Below are 25,675 nucleotides of genomic sequence, written 5' to 3'. Positions count from 1 at the left end.
ACGGATGGCTGTGGGCGCGCAGGCAGAGAGATCTCGCCAGCAACGTTGACAGAAAACCAAGGTAACTTCGAGTTCAGGGCTTCTTCTCACTCAGGCGCATTCTCACGTTCTCCTTTTCCCGAGTCTCGAATTCAGAAGGAAGTTGGCGCCGAAACCAAAGTTTGACAGGGGAAACACGTGCGGGGGGAGCGGCGTTTCCCGCGGATTCTGGGCGCTGCTTGGCGCCGGGTGCGCGGGGCGGCGCGGACCGAGGCGCTTCTGGGCAGCCGGGACCTGGGCCGGCCCCCCGCCCGCTGCTCGCCCCTTTGGCATCGCTGGAGGCGGCGCCGTCCCCGCCGCGTCTCCCGCCCCCCCCCTCCGCCGCCGAGAGCCGCCCGCAGGATTTTCCGAGCGCCGCCCTCGCGCTGCGCCGCCGAGACGAGCGAGAGCGCGAGAGGCGCGAGAGAGGCGCGCGGCGCAGGGAAGAGGCGGCCAGAGGGAGAGCTGAGTCCGGCGCGCAAGGCGGCCGCTCCGCTCCTGCCAGTCCCGCGTCCAGCTTCCTCGGGGTAAGCGCCCTGGTCGGGCTGCGCGGGGCGGGCGGACGGGGCTTGCGAAGGAGCCGGAGCGCCGGCTCGGGTGGGGTCGGCCGGAGGGGCAGCGCGGGAGGCGAGTTGCGGGGGGCGAGCGAGGCAGCTCCGGGGTCTGCAGGAGAAGCGGGCTGCCCAGTCAGCCCTCCAGGTCGGGCGCCTTCTCCCTTCCGACGCAGCTCCCAGTTTGAGGATCAGATTTGCTCGGGGAAGCTGCGTCTCGCGGGTGATTTTGCTTTCCGTTGTCCAGTCTGACTCTCCCTGCGTTTGCTGCCTGCTTTGTCTAGGTGTAAGACCTGCGTAGGTTGGTTGGTGAGTTAGTTGGTTTGCTTACTTATTTTCTTATTGATGGTACTTATACCCCAGCTTTTATTCCATGGAGCTCCAGGTGGCTTACATGAATGTCACCCCCGCCCCATTGAACAACAACCCTGCGAGGTAGCTTAGGCTGAGAGGCCCGGGGTCATCCACAGCAAACTTCCCAGCCAAGTGGAGGATTCGAACCGGCTCTGACCCTCGAACCGCTGCTCCACACTGGCTCTCGAATCAGGCTAACTTTATTTGGATTGCAGAAGGAGAGAAGGTGCTGGGGGGGAGGGAGGAATGTTGGTATTTGCTCAGGAAAAGCCGATTCAAATCAAAATACACGGACAGACAAGTGACTGCTGTTTGATGCAGCTGCCGGGTTCTGCCTGAGTCAGGAGAGGATTCCCTAAGAGGCGGCTTTGCCAGGTTTAGTACCCAAAAGGTCTATCTCACAGAGCAAGGATGCGGCCAAGGTTTGTGGGCAGAAGGACAGAGCCCTTTAGGAAGCATTTATTAGGGCTGGCCTCCACATGGATGCAAAGGAGTCCTGGATGCCCAAAGAGGGCAGAGCCTGGGCATCCCTTCACCCTTGACTGTGCGATGCCAGAGAAGGCACAAACAGTGTATACAGAGCAGAAATGGTGTCTTGTCTGGCTGCCTGAAGCAACAAGAAGAGGGAAAAGTAGAGTTAAGTAAAATGCACCAGGGAACTGTTTGGGTCTCTGTGAAGTGTTCTGGGGCGCAGGAGGGATCTCTAAAGGATTGGCACTTTAGGGGAATTGCCTTTATCTCAGCCTTCAGCCCTAATGAACCATCCCTCCATGGCACTGATCTCACATGGACATGGGTTCAGCATAATCCTCATATTCCATAATGGACTTGGAAGTCTCATCGTGGGACAGGGCACACCCTTTGGCTGCTAAAAAGAAGGAGCTAGATGTCCCTTGGGGTCTCTTCCAGCTATGATCACAGGTCTTCTCTGTTAACTGTGCAAAGACTAAATACAACTCCTCTTCTTTCCTTACAAACTGAGCTCTGGGACCATGTAGCTCTGCAAGTATTAAGAAGAAATCTACCCATCAACACCTAATCATGTTGGTGGGATAATAATCTGCTGACCTTTTGTTCCTCTTAAAGGTTCCTTCAAGCTGGAAATCGTAATTGAGCTAAGTACTTCTCTGGGAATGTTTGCAATGGAACTAAAATGAATTGAAAATGTGAAATTCAAGGCTATGGTCTGTGCCCACTTTACAAAATTATTCCCCTTTAAGGTTGCAATCTTATACATGTACAGTAGCATGAGGGTAGATTCCTCTTTAAACAGTGAGGCTGGAGATTGCACAGTAAATCTGTAAGTGTATGAATGCAGGATTTCCAGCTTAATGTGTATTTTGCAACCCTTTTCAAAATGAAGGTATCAAAATTTAATGGTGGTGCAAACTTCAGCATGTCAAAACTCTGCCAGATTTGGTGCCAAATACAAGGCCTTGGCAAATAACAAAACTAAGGGCGACATTCCACCTCATGCTGTTACTAATGTTCTGTCTGTGCAAGCGCTACAGCTTGTAAGATGGAACAACCCCCCTTCTCCCTGTGCGCTTTTCTGGAGGTTTGGAGGACATGCGGGTGGAGGGAGAGGAGGGAACGCCCCATCCTACAAGCGGAAGCTCTTGTGCAAGGCTTCCGCTCCCAGAGCTCGTTACACGACTCCCACCCTAAAACGTTGCTCTTGTGTTCAAACGGAACAAGTGAGCTGAGGTACAGAATCTGGATCTCTTGCTTTAAAATGTTAGCAATTTCTTGATATGCAAATTTATCCCACATGTTGTAGTCACACTTCAGTCACAAACTCACAAGGTGACCTTATGAAAGCTTTCATTTCTCTCTGTCAGTCTCTGCTCCACAAACAGAAGTATATATTATGGGAAGAGTAATATGGCACTGCCTTAACATGACGGTTGTATGACATTTGGACATTGGAAGCGCTCTATAAATGCTGAGTGTGATCATAGCTCCAAATGCACCATGAGGGATGTTCGTTTATTCCTAGTGCCTCTCTTGGAACTATTCCTTGGTTGCAAAGTAAATGAGCACAGCATACAGTGTGCAAAATGGAACTTTCAACAAATTAGTTTGCTTGCTTATTTTTGCTTTCGATATTTACATAATAGTGATGTCACCCCTGGGATCCCAGTTGCCAATGTCACATTTATAGCAGAGGAAATAATGATACTGCAGGAGGAAAATGTGTCTTCGGGTATTGCTGAAGTTTAAAAGTGACAGAGTACTGTCCTAATTAGGAAGCTAGGGAATCACAAAGAACTCTGCTTGTGGGGAGCTCATGTTGCACTCCACCCCACTGCTTCCATGAATTGTAGATAATTCAAAGCCAACACTATCATGGCCCTGTAGACCAACTGACCTGTCAGTTAGAAGCTACTGCCCCCTCCCCCCCCCCCCCGGTGTGATGAATGCAACATCACCACTGTGAGCATCCACTTCTGCCATATTTGCAGCTTTTTTCAGTTGAAAATAAAGAACAAACGCAGCCCAAAGTAGCTGCAGAAAATAGCCTTTATTTCTCTTATATGAATGGATAGCAGTTTACTTTATGTAACTGTGACTGGTTTTATAGAGGCTGCTATGAAGGAAGCATGGAATCCGACCCATATATATATATTTAGTAGCTCAGTGTGTTCCAGAAAAGAAGAGCAGTGGTAATACAGTCAAACTTTGGTTCCCGGATGGCTCCGTTTTGGAATGTTTCGGCTCCCGAAAACCTGGAAGTAAATGCTCCGGTTTTCGAACGTTTTTCAGAAGCTGAGTGCAGGAAGCTTTTGCAACCAATCGGAAGCCACGCCTTGGTTGTCGAACATTTTGGAAGCCGAACGGGCTTCTGGAACGGATTACGTTTGACAACCAAGGTTTGACTGTAGGCTAATATACAAATGTTGCAAAAGCGTTGCAGAAACATGTGGAAAGGAGGTCACCAATAATTGTGTAACTAACTGCCAAGGGCATGAAAACTAAACCTGGGCTCCTCCTCTGGGAGATTTCTGTTATGACGGATCTCTGAGAAGCCTATGCCGTTTTCTCTGAGTAGCACTCGCTTCCTCACCCCAGGGTGAGAAAGATATCCCTGGCCAAACCCTGCTTTCTGCCTATACCTTCAGCTCAATGCTCAATGACTAAGGCAGGAATGGCTCAGATCCCATGCGTTCCAGCGGTTTCACTGGCATTGGGAGAGAAGCTCTGTCAGTTTCTTTGTGGTTCTTTCCCCTGCAGTGATTCATAGGCCCCTTACACGATATGCTTAGCTGCAGAGACCCCTGCGATTCCCCCAGAGGCACTACTCTAACTCTTGGCCATCCTTGCACAGGATCCAGGGAATCCTTCCTCTCCTCGCCTTCCCACAGGCTTTGCTGATTCATACCTTATTTGTTTGTGGGCTGCAATTTTTTGGTCTGATGTCCTTATCCCACGTCTGGAAATTTCTAAAAATCTTACTGCTGGGATTGATTACTGGCCAAGTTTTAACAACCATTTTTGTTTCTGAGTTACTTTAAAACTACTCTGAGCATTATTATTTTTCCTTTTGTTTGCTTTCTGGTCAGATTTTTATTTCTTCAAGTGTGGGCTCTATAGTGTCGAAATACCAGGCTGTCTATGGTTTAAAATTTGTTCAAAATTAAATAAGCTGACATATGTAAATTGGCAATTTGGAGATTTAGGCTTGGCTTGAATTTGTGTTCCCCACTGAGCTTTCCATCTCCTGAATTCTCTGCATGTGCCAGGACATGGAGGCATGGCCCCCCCCCCCGGGCCCCCCAGCTATGGAGAGGGGAGTGGGAACCTCTCATGGGAGCTGAAGAGGCTCTTCACCAGTGGACCGGGACACTTGATCCTGTTGAGTTGGTGGGTGGGTTTGTGGAGGCCCGAACAATGTCCTTTCCGCCTCATCCCACAAGTGACAGCAGCCACACCTATTATTTGCTTTGCTTTAGTAGACTTTCTTGGAATGATTTCTCTGTAGCTTAAGAACAATGAAGAACACATCAGAGGAAAACTTTTACCTGCCTACCTGTTCTCGATATTCCCTTCTGCCCTTATAACATTTTGGGGCTAGTCACTTTTTCACCCTCCATTCATTCACTCCATTCATCTCATCACATGCAGTCATACCTCATGTTACGTTCCTTCAGGTTACGTCCCGCAGCGACCTGGAAGTACCAGAAAGGGTTACTTCTGGGTTTTGCCGCTCGCACATGCGCAGAAGCGCAAGATGCTGTCATGCACATGTGCAGAAGCAGCGAATCTCAACCCGCGCAGGTGCAGGCATGCCGTGGCGTGTTGTACTCTTTTCATGTTGCAAACGGGCCTTTGGAATGGATCCCGTTCGCAACCAGAGGTACCACTGTACACTGATTTGATGTCTACATGCTTAATGTTAGCATGAAAGGGACCTGCACACCTACAAGTGTATGCATATAGGCTCCTTTCTTTCACACTCACACTGCATCCCATGGTGTGGGGGACAACAACAGAATCTTCCAGTGTGCATATAGGGGGAGCCTCTGCCATACTCTTCAAAGGCGCTGCAGATGCTTTTGACCAGGCTTCCTCAACTTCAGCCCTCCAGATGTTTTGAGACTACAATTCCCATCACCACTGGCCCTGCTAGCTAGGGATCATGGGAGTTGTAGCCAAAAACATCTGGGGGGCCAAGGTTGAGGAAGCCTGCTTTTGACTCTTAACTCCCAACATGGCCAGTGGTCAGGGAAGATGGGCGTTGTAATCTAGCCATGTCAGAGCCTGCAGGTTGGGGAGCCTGCTGCAGTGTGGCCAACCAACAGAACCCAGAGGGGGACTATGAGTCAGTTCTCAGTGGCTCCTGCTGATTTCTGTGGGATTAGCAGGAGTCTGTTTAATCCCCATTCCAATGGTGTCCCAGAGGTTAACACATATAAACGCACAACTGCCATTCATTCTTAGGAGAAAAGGTGAACAATTACAGTGGTGCCCCCCCCACCACACTGGGCCCCCCAAGCAGTACCAAAGCATGCTTGCACACTCTGCCCTTAAGGGCCCTCCAGTGTTGTGGGTGGGGATCAATACTTTCTTCTTCCCCAAACTCCTAGGGCCTGAAGATGCCCTGATATACCATGCAAAAGATAACAGGGCACTCTTTTGCATAAGTGGGTGGGGCTGGGCATGTGTCTTGGTGGGCAGGGGTTAGACGGGGGGGTCAGCAGAACACAGACTCAAAGGTGCCACAAGTAGAAAGTGGGGGGAATATACAGAACAGTGAACAAAAAAAGGAGGACAGGCTTTTCTTGTTGTGGTGGACCAATTAAACCTAGGCTAGTTGGCATACATATTTGTTCCCAAAGGCCTTGTTGCCACTTACAATCCATTCTGGATCCATAGAGTCCCATATATTTCTAAAGCTTTGGGGTTTGAAGGGAAGCGGATATACTGCTTTTTTGTTGGATTTATTAGTGGCAAAACTTGTGCATGAAATCAGGTCTGGTTCTGGAACCCTTCTGTTTTTCCACACAACAAATTAATAATATCCTTTGCATAACTAGTTCCTGCTCTGAAATTTGTTGCAAGTTTGTTTTGAAAGGGTAATATATCCCCCATGATATTTTGGTTATTGAACCAACTAAATGTGGGCTAGATTATAGGACTGTCATATGGACCCACAGCTTGTTGGAAATTCTGATCTACTGCAAGGGAGGTTTCAAGAATGGGGCCACGGGCCTCTGCCTTGGACCTGGTGCTCTACAGTGTTGCCAGCCTGGTGACTGCAGGTACCATGGCACCTGCAAAGTCTTTCTGTGTTGCCCCTAGGATGAATAATAATAATATAATAATAATAATAATAATAATAATAATAATATTATTATTTATACCCCACCCATAGCCTACCTTCCCTTCCTTCCTTCCTTCCTTCCTTCCTTCCTTCAAGAAAGTTGCTAGCATCTTTAGAATCTGAGTTATGAGGCAAAACTTACCAGTTAGCATGCTCCAGTGTTTACATGAACATCTCTTTGCCATCCTGTGGATGCCCATGCCTGAAAAAGGGGAGATGTGTGGCTGCCGCCTGCATGCGTGGGAGGGAGGGCTGCTTATGTATGTGAGGAAAGATTGCGTGTGACTATGTGGTCTGTAAGAGAGAGGGCTAGAGGGAGAGAGAGAAAGAAGTGTCCGTGTGAATGAAGTGCACATACAGGAGTGAGCGAGTGAGCAAGTGAGAGATGCACATGTGCCTGTGGTCAGTATGCGCGCAGCTACTGTGTGTGAGGGAAGGAGTGGGGCTAGAGGGATGGTCCCTTATACATTTTTCCTGGTGTTGGGCTGTGTTTATGTGAGAAATCAATATGGTGTGATCTCCACAGTCAGGGCAGCTGGGCATAGTTGCCTTTCCATGGTAAGCCTAAGGCTGCCTGAGGTGGCATGGTGTGTGTGTGTGTGTGTGTGTGTGTGTGTGTGTGTGTGTGTGTGTTGTCTTGAAAAATACGACTTTCAAGCTGTCTGGTCCCCAAGCTTATATATCTGATTTTCTAACACTGAGTCCTGAAGGGCTGTAACACAGAAGAGGCCAAAGACTTGTCCTCTGCTGCCTCAGAGGGTAGGAATAGATTAAAGGGGTTTAAGTTGTAAGAAAGTAGATTGGAGAAATGAACCAATTCCTGGGAGGCCCTGTGGTCTCTTCCTCCCCTGGCATCTTCCAGCAGAGACTTGAAGGCTTTCCTGTGTGTCGAAGCAGGAGGTTGCGACTAGGCCTTCTCCAACTCTTTGATTCTAAGAGAACCGTCACAATCTTTGTAGACAGGAGTTGCCACAAAGCTTATGGAGATCACTGAAATAAATTTTAATAATGAACATCAAATCCTTTAATTAGTACGTCACTGAAAGCAGTATCTGAGTTGACTTAGCACTAAGATCCGCAGAAAGGGGCAAAGGAATACATTATAGAGTTGTGCTCTCAAGAAAATGACTTTTCTGAAGGGGTCTGACCTCGTTCACAGGCTTTCCTAGGGTAAAGCCCAAAACTGCAGTAGGTGTAACTGCCATGCTTTTCAAGGGGGATTTTGCAGAAGTGTGACTGGGCCACAGATCAATGTTCTTTCCCCTATACAAGGGGGCAACTGACCCCGTGATTGTGCAGGAATCTAGTTCTGCATCTGCCAATTCCAACAAACTTTCTCCTGGACTGAACGAGCTCTGTTACCTGGTTTTTTCCCTTCTGATTCAGAAGCCCAGCCTTGGAGTGCCATCATTTTTTCCAGATCCTAATGTTCTGTATTCCACATTAAGATATTGAGTGGCATGGGTGGAGGGAGGGTGGTTGGTAAAATATGTGGTTGTATACAAAGACTTGTTGAGTTTTTAGGGAGTTTCTTGCTTTTTCCCATAAATAATCCCCCCCCCCGCCCCTTACTAGCTTACGTTGAAGGCATCAGAGGCAGAAAACAGGCAAAGCCTAGTTATAAATACCATTTACAAACAAATAAATAAAAGTCTTCTTTATGACAGTGCCACTTTTATTTCTTTGACCTTCTTCCTCCCTCCTCTGCTTTATTTGCACGTTCCCCTGGCATGGGCACAGAAGCCCTGAGAAATGCACTGCAAGAAGCCATTTGAGAGCCAGGAAGTGTTGGCCTTTGTGTCTTGAGATGGGAAAGGAACGTGTGAGGCTGCAGAAATGAGTTATTTTTCTTATTGTTGTTGAACAGATAAAGCCTTGTTCTCTGGGCTTTGGTTTTTCACAACAGAGGGTTCTCGCTAAATGCACCTTGATGCAGGCCTATGGAGACCACTTGGATAAAACCTCTTTCCTCAGTCTCACCCTCTCTGGAGATCTACTACGAATGTCCCCAGTGGCTGACCTGGGCTCTATGCAAAGACTGCAAAAGGGAACATACAAATGAATAATGACCTGAGCCTGAGGTTGAGTTGTGGTAGAAATCCAAAGGTTAAGGCAGCATGTGATCTCTTTGGAGCAAAGAAAAAATCAGCATGAAGTATGCTATATGTGCAAAGAGCAATTTGAATGTTGCAACATTTTATTCCCCTTTCCCCCCGGGTTATGAGACACAGCTATCAAACTGGATTGCTAGGCCAGGGAAGTTGAGCAGGGGGGACTTCCTGCATCAAGCCTGTTACTATCTTTTGCACCAGAGGGGACAGTGGGATTTCATTAGCTGTATCCGTCCTGTGGGTAGCCCATGATTGATCGGTGGTACTTCACTAGGTCCCATTCACCACAGTGATCTGATATTGGACAGGTCCCAAGCTTGGACCCTCGCACAGCTGTTCTCGGGGATCAGGCAGCTACTGATGGTGGATTTTGTTCCTGCATAGTTCCTCTTGCAGCAGACCTGTGGAAATCTGGATTAGGGCGGTGTCTGCACAACCCTAAATGAATCATGTTTGGACAGGTTGACATAGGTTTTTAATGGATCTTTTTCTGGTTTGTGTTCCACTGTAATCTAAAAGAGTGTGGTGCCTAGAAACTCACAGTTTTAAAGAAAAAGTGTGAAATTTGAGGTTCGCAGTAATTCCATATCCAATCGCAATCATGCTGTGTATGGCGCTGTAAAAGCTATAGGAAAGTCTAGGTGTAATACCCTGGGATAACAGCAAATTATTTATTTTGCCTTACTCTTCTGTGCATGAGTATCCTTAGGCACTTGCCAAGAAGTCTGTGCCTCAATTCAAAGTAAGTGTTTTATGCAAAAAAGAAACAATGGATCCGCGCGCGCGCACACACACACACACACACACACACCAGGCTACATAATTTTGTCAGGGAAACCGATGCACACTTTTTTTTTAACTGAAACTGATCTACTACTATCTGAGAAACATCTGTCATCTTGATGCATTCAAGAAGCTGTTATGTGGACTGAGGGGTCTGATCCCTTGATGGCCTTGTGCATAATTTAATCAGTATTAATGAGCAACTGTAGATGATCCAGATCTCAGTGGGCAAACATCCAGGAAATCAGTTACTTCAGGCTGAGGAGATTGCTGGCCAATGATTTAACCGTCTAAATTGGAAGACTAATGAATCTTGCACACAAACTACTGTATGGATTTGAAAACATTAAATTTTGGCTCCCCGCCCCTTTATTATATCAGCCTATCTAGATCCGTAATTTCCCGGACATATCCGGAATACTGCAGCTGCAAGCAGTGTCCAGGCGGAAATCGGAGAAATGTCTGGGAAAATCCAGCCCTATGGCAGCCCATGGCAGCATTGTCATTTCTGCTGATTTTCCTCAGAAATAGCTCAACAAATTTAGGCAAAACTATAAAAAAGCTGTCTGGATTTTCACTTTTTGAAATATGGCAACCGTAATCTAGAACCACCTCTGTAACCACTGCAGGTGGAAGGCTCGCCTTCAAATAAAAATAAATGAAATTTATGCAGGAGCACCTCCCACATTCCCAGTGTCAACTGATATGTTCACAGCCCTGGCGCATGATAACCACCTCAGAGATAACTAGGCCACAGACCTAAAAAAGATCTATGAGGCAGGGGGGAAATAAAACAGCCCCGGCAGCAATCTCATGGAAGGTTTTGCTTCATAGTTTTAACTGCAGAATTTCCACCCACATTATTCTTCTTCTAAATCAGGGGTCAGCAAACTTTTCCAGCAGGGGGCCGGTCCACTGTCCCTCAGACCATGTGGGGAGCCGGATTATATTTTTAAGAAGAAAAATGAACGAATTCCTATGCCCCACAAATAACCCAGAGATGCATTTTAAATAAAAGGACACATTCTACTCATGTAAAAACACGCTGATTCCCGGACCATCTGTGGGCCGGATTTATAGAAGGTGATTGGGCCGAATCCGGCCCCTGGGCCTTAGTTTGCCTACCCATGTTCTAAATTCTGAGTCCCCACTCAGAATCAAGCTTTTGTGTTTCAGCATGTTAAATATTAGTTGCACAAACACTGTAGCATCAGGAACAGTTTCTAATGTGTGCCGTGGGTGAGTAAACATTTGCATTATAGCCTGAGATTAATATCCCTTCTCAGACCAGAAGCTCCTCCAGAAACCTACTCATAGCACTGAATAAACTACTCTTCGTGATGAATGGGAAGGAAAGCTATTGCCATCGTTAAGTAAAGGCCCCAAGTAATTTTGTGAACAAATGTGTGGCACTTGCCTAGAAAATCTCCTTGCCTTTAAGAGGCTTCAGGCTTTTAAGTTCCCACTTGTTTCAAGGTTTCGGGGAAGCAAGGTGTTATGTACTGAAGTTCTCACCCTGGGCCAGCAGGGGGATACTTTTCACTCAGGTCCACATATGCAAATAAGGGATTGAAAGTGACGTTCAGTGATTGGATAGTTACAGAAAGTGGTTACTGTTGCGTTCTAGTGGAGCTCTATATAAGCAGGCTGGCTGAACCCTTCAGTTCAGTTCTGTTCTGGCCTGTGAATAAACAAGAGCTGTTTGAAGAATCGCTGTGTCGTCTGATGTGTTCACCCACAACTTAACACCAAGGGATCCAGACTGGGGGACAAGTTATGGCTCCAGCAGCAGCAGCAGGAGGGCAGCACCTGCATCAGGCAGCAGAAGTGCAAGAGGCAGCGTCTCATCTGCCACCAGTGGCAGAGCACATGGAAGCCCGGCCCACTGCGGCTGACCTCGCAAAGTGATGCAGATGGTGCATTCTCGTGCCACATTCCAGGAGAGTGGCAGAGCCACTCCCGACCTAAAGGGGGGGGGTTGCGGGCTCACGCCCCTTCTACAATCTCGCGGGGCTGGCGCCAGCCCCATGGGACTCAGGGATTCCCCAGTCTCATTAATATTCATCACCCTCAGGGGGCGGGCTTACTAGGTGCTCTTAAGGTCGGGGCAGCCCTGGCTCGCCCCTTTTCTTTCCTACAGCAGCTGCGGTTTCCCACCCACCCGCCCTCTAGGTTTGCATTCGGACTTTGCTATGGGCTTCAGCTGGTCGCCGCAAGGGGCCTGGTAGGAGTTTTTCCATTTGGCTAATTGGCTGTATTTTGAAGCCACTTGTTTTTTTTGCCTACCTCATAGCAAAACGTCACAACTCCTTGGTTTTGGCGGTTAGGCATTGGCAGGGGTATTGTTATGCAAATGAAGTCGGGGGGGGGAGGAATGCCATCACCTCCCCCAAATCTTGAAGGGTAGTTCGTTAAAGGACTCCGGGGGGCGTCGCCTCATCCGAAACCTACGGAGGCTAGGGCCTAAAGCGCGCTCCCGAGCGGTAACCCCTTGGGGAGCGCCTAGGGATGTGCATCTCGGGGGCTCCCCCTGTTGGTGCTTAACCCTTCCCGGTTAGACCGGATAGTCTGTTAGGGCCAATGCCTAAAGCCAATACCGCTCTTACCTGTAATCAATAAAGTTGTGGCCATTTTTGCCCATTAACCTAAATTCTGGTGTCCGGTGTCTTTATTTACTCCATCTGTGGGAGAGGGCGGGAATCGCCACGCAACAGCATTGCCACCCATTCTTCTCTCTCCGCCAGAGCTGCTGGGCCAGGCACAAGGAAGTGACAGCTTCCTCATGCGCCGCAGCCTCTCTCCAGTGTGGCAGATCTGTGCGTGGCACAACCCAGCTGAGGAAAGAGGTGGCAGTTCTCGACCACTGACTCTCCTCCACTCCACCCCCAGATCAGGTCTGACCTGGGAACTGAGCTTGGGCTGGGCGTGAGCTTGCATGCCTGTTGTTTTTTTAATTCAATCCAGAAAATGTGCCCAGGGAGTGGCACATTCCCATATCGCCTCAGGGGACAAAACAGGCTGGGCTCCCCCTCTCTAGCATCCTTCTCCTCCTCCTCATATGGCAGAACATTTTTGACCAGAAGCTTGTGTTGTAACGTATCTCCTGTTTCTTTCTCTAGTCACATCCAAGAATTACCCATATGATGCTGACCATTTATCAAAAGAACAAAAATAAAATATTTTGTAATTCAGTCTTTCTTACCATCCCATAGTGAAGAACAACATTAAAATACAATAAAACAATATCCCATTTAATATAAGACCAATCAGTATGCGTCAGCCAAGGGAGGGACAAATGCTTGGGCAAATAACCATGTTCTCACATGGTGTTGAAACTCCCTTGGTGTCGGTGCTAGTCACCTCTGGAAAATGAGAGCATTCCAAAGTCAGGATGCCACCACTGAGAATGCCCCCTTAGTGGAATTTCCTGCCACAGAATGTGGTGATGAACGCTGTCTAAGAAGGGTCTTAAATGGGATGAGACAAATTTCTGTAGGATAAGGCTAGTGGTGACTATGAGGAATCAAAGTTAAATGGTACAACCTCCATATATTCAGGTGAAGTGTACTTTTGAATACCAGCAGCTGGAAGCCTACAGTGGAAAGGGACTGCTTCATGCCATGTCCTGTAGTTTTCCTGATACCATCTGACAGGCTATTGCTAGACCTACCTTGACCTAACCCAACCACAGTGTTCTTTGTCCTTAGCTAACCACTGTCTGCATCGCAGGTTCCACATGTCAGGTTGGTGAAATCGGCCCCCAGGGGGGGGTGCAGGCCCAGGGTGTGTGTGGGGGTGTGTGTGTGTGCAAAAACCACCTGTCAGACTGTGGAGTGTATGATGTATAGGCGTCTGGTGATGTGCCACTGCTGTTGCAGCAAGATCAAATGTAGAAGAAATTTCCTATCATTCTTGAACCATGGCACAAAGGTGGGAATTTCCCCCCGCCCTTCCCCTCTCCTCACCCTCCCTCTGGATGCTGCAAAGTACTTGGGCCGCACAAAATGTAGTAATCTCTAATGTTGCTATTGTGGTAAAGTGATTTTTAAAAGGGGTGTGTGTGTGTGCACTGAAACAGCCCCTTGCCAAGGGCGCAAGGGACCCTAGGTAAGCCTCTGGCTTTTTGAAAGCCTAATGAGTTTGTGCCTGGTGTAAAAAGGTCAAAGGTTGCAGTAAGGTGTCCTGGGACAAAGAAACAATGAGCAATTTCGAAAGTATGATCTCTTGTTCTTGCTTTATGATGATCTCTTGCTCTAGTCAGTATACCCATGAATATCAGATCTCACTTGCTGGATCATCACCTTGTCGTGGTGAGTGGGCTTGCATGTTCCTATAACCCTTGTGAGTGAAGCCATCGGGAATCTCATACTCCCACCAGGGTCACCCAAGGTGGTAAGGTCAAAGGCAAGGAGCTAGACAAAGAATGATCCAAGAAGTCCTCAATGGCAGAGCAGGCAGATGATAACAAGAGGTATGTTACAATGGCTGTGAAGGCAGATGAAGGCTGCAGCAGATAAAAATCTACCGGTCGTCGTGACTACTCATGCCGTTGGAACAGAGCCTTACTGCGAAGACTGCGTTGGTCAGCGTGCACTGATCTACACACATAAAACAAATTCACGCACAGGCGTCTTCCAAAAACCCATCCCAAACCCAAACTCAAAGAAGTCCCATGGTGATCGGCAAATGGTAACGGGGGCAGGATCGTGAAATCTGGAAGCCCCTAGTCATGAACCGGCACATGGGCAGTGGATACAGATTCAGTCACTCTGACTCAAGGAACAAGGCAGCTGAGCAGCTCAACAGCTGTATCCAAGACTGAGCAGCCCTTTTTAGGATCCACTCTGCTCACCCTGAAAAGGGGGAGGGGCTAGAAAAGATGCCCTAAACATAGTCTGCCTCCCTTTTCCACTGACTAGATAACCGCGCCCAGTGGCGTCACCACCTAGCAGTTGTAAAAGACAATTGAACTTTGGAACATGGAATATAATGCCTTTGTCGGATAACACAGATAACGAGGGTCCTGAACGCAGAACTGCCATCATTGCAAGAGAGTTGTGACGTTTTAACATCAATATTGCAGTGCTTCAGGAGCAGGTGAGGGGCAACTGAAGGAAGAAAAAGGAGGCTACACATTCTTCTGGAAAGGTCTATCTGAACAAGAACATTGAATACATGGGGTAGGCTTTGCTATCAAAAACTTGTGAAGCTCCTGTCAGAAATCCATATCGGCATTAATGAGCGGCTCTCAACCCTTTGAATAAAAGTCACCAAAAACCAACAGGTTTTTAAACGTTTATAAACACCAACAATTGGAAAACACTTGCCTGCGAGCGCTCCAATTGGAGAACAGCCTTTACCAAAGGTGTTCTGGGCTTTGAAGACACTCAAACTCAGGATGCAAGGGAGAAACGTGCTAAGAGGAAGGCATGCTTGGCAAATCCACACCGTGATCAACTCCTGCCCAGAAACCAATGTCCCCACTGTGGAAGGATGTGTGGATCCAGAATTGGCCTCCACAGTCACTTACGGACTCATTGTTAAAACCGTGTTTATGGAAGACAATCTTACTTGGCTACGAGTGATTGCCAAAAAAGAAAGAAGAATAATAATATCAGATATGGGGGATAAGCCACAGGGGAGTGTGACCGCTTTCATGCCCTTCTTATAGGCTTAATGGAGGCATGTGGCTAGCTACATTGGAGATCGGTCTCTCAATTCAAAGATCTTTTGGTATGATCCAGCAGGATTCTTAATACTTTATTAACTTGGAGGAGCTACTCTGGGAGAAACAGACATGGCTCAAAAAGGCAATGGATTGCATTGAGTGGCATTTTCCCTTCCGCAGGAAACTGTCACCTTTGTCACTTAACTAACCCAAGTGTCCAAGCTAGCATGATATTTGCTCTTGGAGGATAGATCAATAGATCATGCTGGGGTCATTAGGAAGGGGACTGAACTAAAACTTTCAAACATTGTTTTGCATCATACAATATGGTGTCAACCACGTTTAGAATATTGTGTGAAATTCTGGTCATCCCATTCCAAAAAGGTGTTGTAAAAATTGCAGAAAAGGGAAACCGAAATAATTGCGTGGTTGGAGAACTTTCCCTAAGAAGAAAGGCTGAAGCATTTGGGCTGCTTTGAAGCAATAGCAGGACCAATCTGTTTCCCTTTCTCCTACTTGTGAAGCAGCTGGTTCACTATACAAGTAGGAAGGAAGATGCTGGAGTAGGATTATCTGAACCAGCATCTGAACTGTTGTTGTTGTTGTTTAGTTGTTTAGTCGTGTCCGACTCTTCGTGACCCCATGGACCAGAGCACGCCAGGCATTCCTGTCTTCTACTGCCTCCCGCAGTTTGGTCAAACTCATGCTGGTAGCTTCGAGAACTGTTGTTAGAGAACCATTATCTGAACTGTTGTTAGAGAAATTACAAAAGAGGTCAAGGCCATAAAATAATAGCCAAACTGTTCCATCCCTACTAGTTTAACTGATTGTTATAGAGACTGGATTGCTCACTTATAGGATAAGTTGGATGGCCATCTGTCATAGCTGAGATTCCTGCAATGCAGGAGGTTGGATGAGATTACCCTTAGGGTCCCTTCCAACTCTACAATTCTATGGTTCTATGAGATGGCAGCAAACCTGAGGTGTTCAAAAGCCACTTAGTTAATAATATAAAGTGACAAGTACAATGAACACTCTTCTTCTTCTTCTTCTTCTTCTTCTTCTTCTTCTTCTTCTTCTTCAGTGATGACTCATAGCCGAGTAAGATTGTCTTCCACACTTGCAGTGTGTCTGCAAGTGACTGTGGAGGCCAATTCTGGATCTGCACATCCTTCCACAGTGGGGCATAGGTTTCCAGGCAGGAGTTGATCACAGTGAGGTTTTGCCAAATATGCCTTCCTTTTAGCTTGTTTCTCCCTTTCATCCTGAGTTTGTGCTTCTTCAAAGTCCATGACACTTTTGGTAAAGGCTATTCTGCAATCGGAGCACTTGCAGGCCAGTGTGTCCCAATTATCTGTGCTTATACTGCATTTTTTAGGTTTGCCTTGAGAGTGTCTTAAACCTCTTTTGTTGACATGAATGCTCCTAGTGCAGCCAACCCCTTTAAAGTCACCACAAATCACCCTTTCTGCCCTGTCCCTGTCCGCTGAACTAATAACTCCAATTCCCAGCTCAAATTCTGCCCAAGGCTTTAGTGCTCAAATCATATCGGCACATAAGGCAAAATAGAGGTTGCCGGGCTCAGCAGGTACGTAGGAGGTTCAGACACATTATGAAGCAACTGACCCAACAAACAATGCCCCCCACTGCACTATCCTTTTAAAGAGCGGGTGGGCACAACCATGTGCGTGGCAAGCAGCTGGAGTCCCAAGAATGTGCAAGCAAAGCAATGCTCCTTTGGGCGGGTGGGCTCTGTGGCCTTTGTTTTTGCTGGTGATGCCGTTTCCGTGTCCATGGAGACAGAGTCAGAGTCAAGGCTGGCTCAGCATCAGATTAATTCTCAGTTGCCTCCTAGAAGGGATCAACGCCTCCCTGAAAGGAGAAAGTGCCCCAGAGGTGGCTTCCCAGGCGGAGGTGTCAGGCTAGGAAGGCCTGATGTCGAAGAGTGGGACATCCCTCTGACAACCTGCTTGGTCCCTCCCCTGAATCCTGATTGCCACACCCCCACCAGGTCCCTGGACCCCTCCCCAGTGTTATAAGAATTTAAGGTCTCAAATATATAAATTAAACGTTCATAAATTTACAAGGCAAACACATGCATAAGTATGTAAGCCATGTTTCTGAAATAGTACAGGAAAATAGTCCTGAAACCATTTTGACTCTCCCAAATTGACCTCAAATGTCTATCTGCAAGGAGGAAGGAAATGGTAAAACCTCCCCATTGTCTATGCTCACAAATCCTGCCTTAAGGGTACATTTGGATATGAATAGGGACATGGGTGGCACTGTGGGTTAAACCACAGAGCCTAGGACTTGCCGATCAGAAGGTCAGTGGTTTGAATACCCGCGACGGGGTGAGCTCGGTCCCTGCTCCTGCCAACCTAGCAGTTTGAAAGCACGTCAAAGTGCAAGTAGATAAATAGGTACCGCTCTGGCGGGAAGGTAAATGGCATTTCTGTGCGCTGCTCTGGTTCATCAGAAGCGGCTTAGTCATGCTGGCCACATGACCCGGAAGCTGTACGCCGGCTCCCTCGGCCAATAAAGCGAGATGAGCGCCGCAACCCCAGAGTCGGTCACGACTGGACCTAATGGTCAGGGGTCCCTTTACCGGTACCTTTTAGGGTGAGCCTGTGACCTGGACTCAGGAGTTAAGTATTTATCATCACAAAAGAATAACCAGGGTCTCCAGGTAAACCCATCAACAGGTTTCCTGCTGTCAGCGATGTATGTATGATGTATTGGGGGTGGCCTTAAGCTTACAGGATAGCAATTTCAAAGAGTCTGTATAAGGGCTTGTACGCCATTGTTCTGGGTTGCTCCTCCCTCCTGCATGTGATGAGTGAGGACTCTGTCGCAACAGTTTAATAAAGATCAAGCTTACTGGCTGCTTTGCTTCTCAATATTCTCTGGTTGGCCTCTGTTATTTTCTCCTACCGATAGGGAACCCACTTAAGGACTCTATACGGGCAGATTTTGTTTACAACACCAGGATCGGAGACTTATTGGGGTGCCATTTCTGCCTCCCCCATCTCTGAGGTCTTCGCATTCCTCCTAGAGATCTGACCAGCGCCTCCATGTCACCTCCAAGGGGCTCATGACATTTCCTCCCTCAAAGAATTCTGGGCACTGTAGTTTGCTAAGAGTTGCTGGAGTTATAACTACAGTGCCAGTTCTTTGAGGAAAAGAATGTACTTTTTAAGTGCATACAGTACCTAGACCCAGACAATGAGCAGCAAAACTAAACTGGGCTGAAATGTGAGAGAAGAGCTGGTCTGGGTCCCGTCTGGATCTCCCTTCTCTTCGGATCTCGCCATGACTTCTGCTCCAGCCGAACCTTCCCACCCACAGCTTGCAGAGTGTGCAGCTGCAGTGATGTATGCACAGTGGAGAGCAACTGGGAGGAGGCCTGGGCTGGCTCTTGCCCAGCAATTCCTGTCCTTATGGCCTTTTGCTTTGGAGTAGCCCCCACCATATGGACTGTGACCTGAATGGCAGCATTCCCTCCCTGTGAAATGCCACATCCATCACTTTTCACATCTGAGTTTGTTGGCAGTGCATCAGCGCATGTTTGTGTAATATATTCTTCAGCTGTGTTCTTGGATCACAAGGAAGAACATCCCCACCCCCCTCAAAACTTTGTTCTTCGGAGGGAACGAACGGCATTACATGAGTTACAGCTGCATATGCACTCTCCTTCAAAGGAGAAAACTGCGTTCATTGCCATATTTGTATAATTAAAGAGCCAACAGATGAAGTGCTTAGCCTGCAAATACTTTCAAGCGTTTATGGAGGGAAGAGGAAGAATGCCTACAGAAAAGAGAGCCTGCGGGCCAAGCAGATTCGCCTCTGAACACAAGAAGATCAGGGATAATTCCTACTCTGCTTGAAAGAGGAAACGGGTGGCAAAAGGAAGCCTTTTACCAATCTGGAGGACACAAACTTCTTCAAGCATTTCATTTTCTTTTCCTCCTTGAGTTTTTATTCCTGAATATGTTACTTCTGTTTCCCTATGCAGTCGAACTACCTCAGTTCCTGTTCCAGACTTTGGGTTGCATCCAACTAAGTTTTGCTCATAATAAACCCATTGAAATCAATGAACCTAGTCATGTCCATTAATGTTGATGGCCTGCTTTGAGTAGGTCTAACCTTGGATAGAATCCTATGTAGTAGCAGCAGTAGTAGTAATAATAATAATAATAATAATCTGACAGCCCATTGTACCTACCCCAATTGGCCCAGTGGGATTTACTCACAGGTAAATGTATCCTGGATTGCAACCCAAATTCTTTAACCCTCAGTCTATGTGCTTATGAAAGCAAGTAGAAAGTCAAGAAAGGTGTATATGTCAAGTGATTGCGCTGAAGCTCCCTTCTTCACCACTTTTTCCTCACTCTGCAGGCCTGTTCAGGCATGCCAAAGAACATGTGAGGACAGAATTGGGGGGATGGGGTGCATGATGCACTTCTGGGATTCCTGCCCCTCTGCACTTGCAGTTGTCTGAAGAGATTCTATCTGTGTATGTAATACAAGTTTTCCAGTTACAAGTAGGACTCCAGGCACATTCAGAATTGTAGGCAGCTGGGTGATGGCATGGCACAAAGAGGGCAGCTTGACGTTGGATGTTGTCCCATGGACATGATCTGCATTTGTGGGGGTGGTAATCCAGCAACATCTGGGGAAGGCTTTCTCAAACTTGGGTCTCCAGCAGTTGTTGGACCACAACTCCCACAATCCCTGACCACTGGTCCTGCTAGCTAGGGATGTTGGGAGTTGTAGTCCAACAATAACTGGAGACCCAAGTTTGAGGAAACACTGATCTGGGGACTCCTGATGGAAGAACATCACTAAGCTGGACTCCAACTGTAGTGAGTGGTGGCACCACATAAGGGAAATGATCACAAAGGAGAGGTTGTGCTGGCCCTGGAGTTCCAAGAGGGGAAGAGATGCATCTGGGTTCAAGTTGGTCGCTCACACGCCAAGGAGCCATTCTGGATCTATGCTAACCTACTTTGTTTTCTGGATGGCAACCTATTTTTTATCGGATATACAGTGGGCACATGCAGAGTGCCTGACTGATTTCTTCCTATATAGCTGTTCTAATGATTTTGAGGCCTTATGATTCTGGAGGTTTCTTCCTCATTTCCATCAAACCAGATACATCCTGCAAGAAGTTATTGATGCGATCTGTGGTTGTTAACCTTAGCTGTGCATGTGTTGGACTGTGTGATTTAACTTCTCAGACCAAAGAATTGGAAGGAGCCCCAGGGGCACCCTAGTCCAACCTCTGCAAAACAGGAACCAGAACTAAAGGTTTTCTGACAGATGACCATCCAATCTCTGCCCCAAAACCTCCACCAACTTTTGAGGGAGTCCATTCCACTCTTCAGCAGCTCTCACTGACAAGATAGTGCACAGTTTCAAAATTTTAAGTGATCTGGAACTCTTTTATTTCCAACTGGTTTGTTTTTGACAATTGTTTATTTTTGTTAGAGAAACATGTTGCTTGTTAGAGAAACATGTTGCTTGTCGTTAATGAGCTCAGACTTCCTTGTCTTTCATGTTGTGTTGCACGTGCTGAGTTAAATTGGCAGAGAAGTTGAGACGCTGAAACTTTTGGCTAATTGGAATGAGGCTTCTCCATCTTCATGGGGCAGGGATAACTTCAGGCACAGAATGCTGTTGCAGGAGCGCAACCCTTTTTCAGACCTTGCCATTACACACCTCATGCCAGCATAGCCTGGATGAATCCGGATGATGATCAGTGGGCTGCAGTCTTTGGAGCTCAGCCATGTCACCTCTTATCAGCACAAGGCTCAGAGGAAGAGGAACCTGGGAGAAGGGAGGGCATGAGAGGTTTCCTTGCATCTTACTTTATAAGCTGGAGAGGTAACAGAGCTCTGAGGTGCTGTAGCTCCCTCCCAAGAACCTCTGGGCAGGAAGGCGGCTCAGCCGATGACTTTCTCCTCCTAGAAGACAGAATCTATTTGTGCCAGTAACAATCGTAGGCTGAGTGGCCCAGAAGTAAATACTGATGGCCTAGTTTTCATTTTTGTTGCATGACTGAAAACAGTTCTTGATAGCAAACGCAAAATCATTTTGGTATGTGTTCTTGGTTCGTGGAATGAGTGAGTTATGTAGATTTCCCATTTGAAGTTCCGTAGGAATTTTCCTGACAGCATCTCTGTTTCTTTTCAGATCTAAGAACTGGTGCTTTGAGAAACTAGCCAACCCACCTAAAAAAGAAAATGAGGAAACACCGGCATTTGCCTTTAGCAACCATCTTTTGTCTTTTACTCTCAGGCTACCATAATGCTGATGCCCAGCAGCAAGGAGCTGGTAAGTTGCCATTATCTTTAGGTAACTTGCTTTTTGATGTCTTGAAGTTGGCAGAGACTGAGGACATGTATTTTGGGCCCTAACAAATATTTGTTCAAATCAGTTGTACCAACTGCAGCTTCATATCCCTGAAACTCTGTTGCGTTTCCATAAACACATTCATTGCAGTGATCCCATGACAGAGACTGGAGACAGATCTCTGTGAATTAAGTAATTGCCCCTGTATAACCTCTTTTTTCCTTACCTTTGCTTACTGGTAGAAATAGTAGGCTGATTTGGATATACCAAGCTTAATTTTCAAAACAAGCCTTAGGCTTGTGAGCTCTCTCTTCCTCCAGCTCAGAAAATTTTGTCTCTGTTTTAGTTTAGTCACCGCTTGCCATGACAAACTGTAGTTCATTTTAACTATGGTTGGTAGAAACAAGCCAACTTCAAACCATAGTTTATGAACTTCTTTTGTTTTCACTGGCTGTGGTTAATCTGAAATGGAAGGGGAAGGAGGAACATGTCATCTTGAGGCTTGCCAAGGTTCACTGTGTTAAACTATGGTTTAAAGTTACATCCAAACATGGCCAGTGTCTCTCTTGGTATACATACGTAGCACAGGAAAAATATGGATACTGTTGGCCATGGAAGTCTTCCACCTTCCACCCTCATTCTCATTATTACAATACAAAAGAGTAAACTATTCCCACCCCCTTTCAAAAGTGATCAAAAATTAGTCTGAGACCAGTTTTTTTAATGTTCTAATGTGCTAAGTAGTATTGCAGAATATCTGAGGGCTATTGCACAGGGGTGATTGTAGTAAGTCTTTATACCATTTTCCCCCCTACCAATTATTGGCATGCAATTCCAGTGAGCTTTTAAAGCCCCAGAATTCTTTCCTGCCTTGGATCAAAATTCCGGTTGGAAAATAATGTCCACATTTCCCTGACGCTGCCAGCCTTTGCTGTCCGCCAAAGCCCTCTGTGCCAGACCCCAGTCCACCAGGCACTATCCCTGCTTCCCATTATGCAGAAGTGGCTTTCCCTGGGTGGGCAGGGGGTGGAGAGGCACAATGCTAGCTTTCTGGCAGCAGGGTCACTGCTGCTTACTTGGAGGAGGTGGGAGGGAAAGTGCAGAGGTTGGCACAGGTTGGGTGCATTGGCAAATGGACTCCAGTGGTGGACCCACCCTGCGCTGACGTCCCAGCCACTGTCCTTCTCCCTCCCTTGGCAAGCAGCAGGAATCCTGTTGCCAGGAAACCAGTGTTGTGACCCCCATCCCACCCTTCTCCAGTGATTTGTTTTCTGCCATTACTTGCTTGTCATTGCTTACTTGTCAGGTGGCGGTTGGCAGTCGCTTTCCCCCTCATTTCCTCCCTCTGCCCTACTGATTAGTCAAATGCCAAGGCAGAATTCCCAGGTGATTGCGGTAGAGGTAGTTCTCCCAAGGATTCTTGCAGCCTAAGCAACCTGGGGATGGAAGCAGAGGCTGTGTGGGAGGAAAACACACCTCCTGTTCCCACTGTCTCTACATAGGCATGTAAAGGGAAGAAGGAGGTCTTTGGGTCTTTGGTTTTTTAAAAAACTGGTAGCAGGTTCGCAAGGCACTTCCTAAGTCTTCAGATAAACTCAGGAAAATGGTTCAAATGTTTCATTTTTTTCTGTAAGAAGCATGCAAATAATTTCAAGGACTGACATTTTAAATCAGTACAAAAAAATCTACCCATTACTAGTGTAGTGTGATAATTTTCAGCATTGTGCTAACGTAGCATGTGGGGTGGACTTTTCTATAGCTCTAGTTATTTGCTGATTCAGCCAGTGTTACAATAAGGCGAGTGGAATAACTTCAATTCCCACAAATGCGGCCAACAAAATCAACAGTCAAACTGCCACTGTATTCTTCAATGACCTATTCAGGAGCTGCTATCATTGGTTCAACAGGTTTTGAGTATGACTTATAATCATTGGGAAAGGATGACACATAAACGCATTGGGGTGTTTGCTCATCCTGCTTAGGTAAGGGAATCCCATATCTAGAGAATATTCCTTTGGAAGAAGTTTCTGTAGCAAGAAACAGCCATAAGTTTACGAGGAATAAAATTATATATTCAGCGTACCATATATTCAACAAGAGCAAGCTGATCTGTTGGAATGAGCTTTCCCCCCCTTTCTCCTGCCCCAATTTGTTGGGCTTATGGGTTCATAAGGTCTGCGCTCCTGCCAATTATGCCAAGCGGGGTATATGACTATAGAACAAGACTTCCCTCTCCTGGCCTGTGGCCTCTAGAAAATCATAAATCCATGTGTTTTTTTTAAAGATGTGAAAATCGGTGCTGCTGCTGATATAATATTTCTAGTGGATTCTTCTTGGAGCATTGGAAAGGAGCATTTCCAACTTGTTCGGGAGTTTCTGTATGATGTTGTAAAACAATTAGATGTGGGTGGAAACGATTTTCGGTTTGGTCTGGTCCAGTTCAGCGGAAACCCACACACAGAATTCCAGTTAAACACATACCATACTGTACAAGATGTCCTCTCCCATATTTCACACATGCCTTATATGGGGGGAGGAACCAAGACCGGAGAAGGATTAGAGTTTCTAATTCGGAACCATCTTTCTAAAGCTGCTGGAAGCAGGGTGAGCGATGGCGCCCCCCAGGTTATTATAGTGTTAACGGATGGACGATCCCAAGATGATGTGGCTCTGCCGTCATCTGTTCTTAAATCTGCTGATGTAAACATGTATGCCATTGGAGTGCAGGACGCAGTGGAAGGGGAATTAAAGGAAATAGCAAGCGAACCCCTTGATATGCACTTGTTCAACCTAGCGAACTTTACTGCTCTCCACGGCATTGTGGGAGACTTAGTTGCAAGTATTCGCTCATCTATGACTCCAGAAATGGCTGGAGCAAAAGGAGTGATTAAAGACATCACAGGTAACGCTGTTCTGCTGTGATATTGCAATACTTGTACTCAAGGGAGGTGTTGCAATTGGTGCTCTTCCCATCATTTTAGACATTTGGATGTGTGGACCAAGGGCCTTTCCCGGCAACAGTAACCGCAGGAATCAAATTAAAAAGATGGGAGGAAGAAATAACAAAATAGTGAAGTTCTGCTGCAGATCTCCCTGCATGCGCCCTGCGCGAGGGATTCCGTGCTCGAGTGCTATGGTCAGGGAGTGCCTAACCTATAATAAATGTATACAATTATGAGATATATAAAGTATTTTAAAATTTTACAGAGTGTCATGTAGATGAGTGGAATGTTGCTTATCTCACTACAGCAAGTGATAAGTAGTGCTGGAGTGCTGGAAAAATTTCTCTGCACACTGGGGGGCTGTGTTAGCGCAAGATGCCTGGTCCCTCTCCTTTTCAGCTGCTGAGTAACAAAAGCCAGAATTGTCTGGAAAGGCCCTAAGTTGCACATCTGAGGGGTTAAAAACAAAGGCTGCTCAATTTGGCATATTTTTTGCTACAGGCTCTAAAGCAGAATCACATACAAATGAAGTCCAAAGTACTTCCTTATCCTGTGGTCATTAATAAAGTACATTTAAATGTGACATAGAAGATTGTTATCGTAACCACATTTTCTGAGGGAGGCTGCTGCAGCCGAGATAATGGTGTGTTCAAGAACGCCTGAATCACAGTGAATGAGGATCTGTCAAGACTCTATCAACACAGCTTAGCTTACATTTACTGCAGATACAGAACTAGAACTAAATGAATATTGCTTGGGAAACTTAAGCTCCCCTCACTCCATAGCTGTCAACATTTCCCTTTTTTAAGGGAAATTCCCTTATTCCGAATAGGATTCCTCACAAGAAAAGGGAAAAATTGACAGCTATGCTCCACTGATGTGCCTTCCTAGAGCTACACTTTATGTGAAAAAAGTATCTATGTGCCCAAGGACTTTCCCAAGATCAGGTGGCCTCCTTCCTGTTCTCAGGTAATATACGGGCTTGAAATGCGGGGCAAAGAGCTCCCTTGTGGTTTTCGTATTTGCAATAGTTTACACAGGAAGTGGGCCTTGGCCATGGCAGTGGGAGC

General features: G+C 46.7%; 1 protein-coding gene across 14 annotated transcripts in view; it reads left to right on the top strand.

Moving 5' to 3' along the window:
* The first annotated feature begins 381 nt into the window (after nt 1–381).
* The window catches only part of COL6A3 (collagen type VI alpha 3 chain), a 105,374-nt gene continuing 80,080 nt past the window's right edge, over nt 382–25,675 (top strand). For 11 of the 14 annotated variants that reach the window (XM_081015048.1, XM_081015047.1, XM_081015057.1 and 8 more), the window contains exons 1-3: nt 382–545; nt 21,505–21,645; nt 23,948–24,565. In XM_081015048.1, coding sequence (XP_080871174.1) covers nt 21,555–21,645; nt 23,948–24,565 — 709 coding nt within the window. In that variant the 5' untranslated portion in view covers nt 382–545; nt 21,505–21,554. The remainder of the gene's footprint in view (nt 546–21,504; nt 21,646–23,947; nt 24,566–25,675) is intronic. The other 3 variants (XM_081015050.1, XM_081015051.1, XM_081015049.1) reach the window with 1 other exon arrangement.

Source organism: Podarcis pityusensis (assembly GCF_964106645.2).
Source record: "Podarcis pityusensis genome assembly, chromosome: 1".
Taxonomy (NCBI): Eukaryota; Metazoa; Chordata; class Lepidosauria; order Squamata; family Lacertidae; genus Podarcis; species Podarcis pityusensis.
This window is presented reverse-complemented; position numbering and strand designations above follow the sequence as displayed.